General features: G+C 52.0%; 1 protein-coding gene across 1 annotated transcript in view; it reads right to left on the bottom strand.

Annotated features, from left to right (window-relative positions):
* Positions 1 to 1451, bottom strand: part of MRPS24 (mitochondrial ribosomal protein S24) — a 2766-nt gene that overhangs the window by 818 nt on the left and 497 nt on the right. Inside the window, 1 exon segment of the mRNA XM_008592864.1 lies at positions 1211 to 1346. Within this exon segment, the coding sequence (XP_008591086.1) occupies positions 1211 to 1346 (136 nt within the window).

The raw sequence follows: 1451 nt of genomic DNA, 5'->3' as shown, positions 1-1451 counted from the left end.
AAAATAACAGTTTAATGTTCAAAGTACATTATTTCATTAATTCCCAAACTAAACTTGTTAAATAGGTGTTTTCATTATCCTTGTTTCACAAAAGGGAAGGCTGAGGCCTGAGCGAGAGCACAAAACTTGGGTGATGCCTCCACCTCTAGCCCCTTTTCCAGTCTTTCTTAGCTGCGCTGGTCATCCCACGGACCAGACAGATGAGGCCACCACCTACTTTTGAGATTTGGAACACCAGTTCTCTCACAAGCCAGGACCACGGCCTTCACCAGAGGATTCTAGGTGTGGACCCTGGACTCCTTGCAATGTCTGTTGAGTCTCCACACCCAAGGCCAGACCTCAGAATCAGAACCTGAAAGGGTGGGGGATTAGATTCTGGTTTTTGTTTTGTTTTGTTTTGTTTTTTGTCTTTTTTGTGACTGGTAAGGGGATCGCAACCCTTGGCTTGGTGTCGCCCACACCGTGCTCAGCCAATGAGTGCACTGGCCATCCCTATATAGGATCCGACCCCGCGGCGGGAGCGCCACTGCGCTCCCAAGCGCCGCACTCTCCCGAGTGTGCCACGGGGCCGGCCCAGATTCTGTATTTTTTTGTTTTTGTTTTTGGTGGCTGGCCAGTCTCTAGGTCAAGTGTTCAAACTTGCTGAGTTTGTGGAGTTGCTGCTCTGCCATGTCCCAGAATGAAACTTGAAAGCGCCCAGAGTACTGATTTGCGGGTTACAAATGAATAAAGTAGAAGAATTCGCAAATATGGAACCCGGGAATGATGAGGATCGACTGTACACACCTGTAGAGAAAACTCTGTGTTTCAGAAGAGATCTGCATTATTCAGAGCACACGCTTCCAGGTATCAGGTTCTATGGGGGCTTCACTGCTTTCATTGCCTCTGCACTATTTTACATCTCTGTAAATTACAGGTAACTAATGGCAACGCAAAATACTTTTTGTCTATAGACATGCACATCATTTCTGTTCAGCAGAGGCTCAGGTGAGTCCCCGCACCCCATGGACAAAGTCAGTTTTGCATACATCTTCAAATCCACTTCAACATTCTGAGCTATATATGTCTCTGCTTGTTAGCGTCTCCTTTAAACCGACTTAACCGATTTCTGACCCTGACAGTAATTGCGGAGTTAAACCTGTTCATTCCGTTTGCGTGACAGTGGCTGGGCGCTCCTTCCGGAGGCCTGGGATCGTGCTGCCGGCCTCACCTGTGTGCAGCGACAGCCAGCCCTTGCGGTGGGCGATGTAGTGCGGCGCGTGCGCCTCCTCGTAGCTCACTGGCTTGTCCCCCTTGCCCACGCGGACTCGGGCCGCCCGGTTCTAGGAGCAACAGGGGCTGTGACTCTGCGGGACCCTGGCCCCTGACCCCCGCTCCGGCCCAGCCCCCGCACCCGGCCGTGACGCCAGCCTCCGCCCCACCTCCTGACCCTGGCCCCGACCCCGATCCCA

The sequence above is a fragment of the Galeopterus variegatus genome, unplaced genomic scaffold (assembly GCF_000696425.1).
Source record: "Galeopterus variegatus unplaced genomic scaffold, G_variegatus-3.0.2 Scaffold8411, whole genome shotgun sequence".
Lineage (NCBI taxonomy): Eukaryota > Metazoa > Chordata > Mammalia > Dermoptera > Cynocephalidae > Galeopterus > Galeopterus variegatus.
Note: the sequence above shows the minus strand (reverse complement) of the source record. Positions and strands in the feature narration are given on the sequence as shown.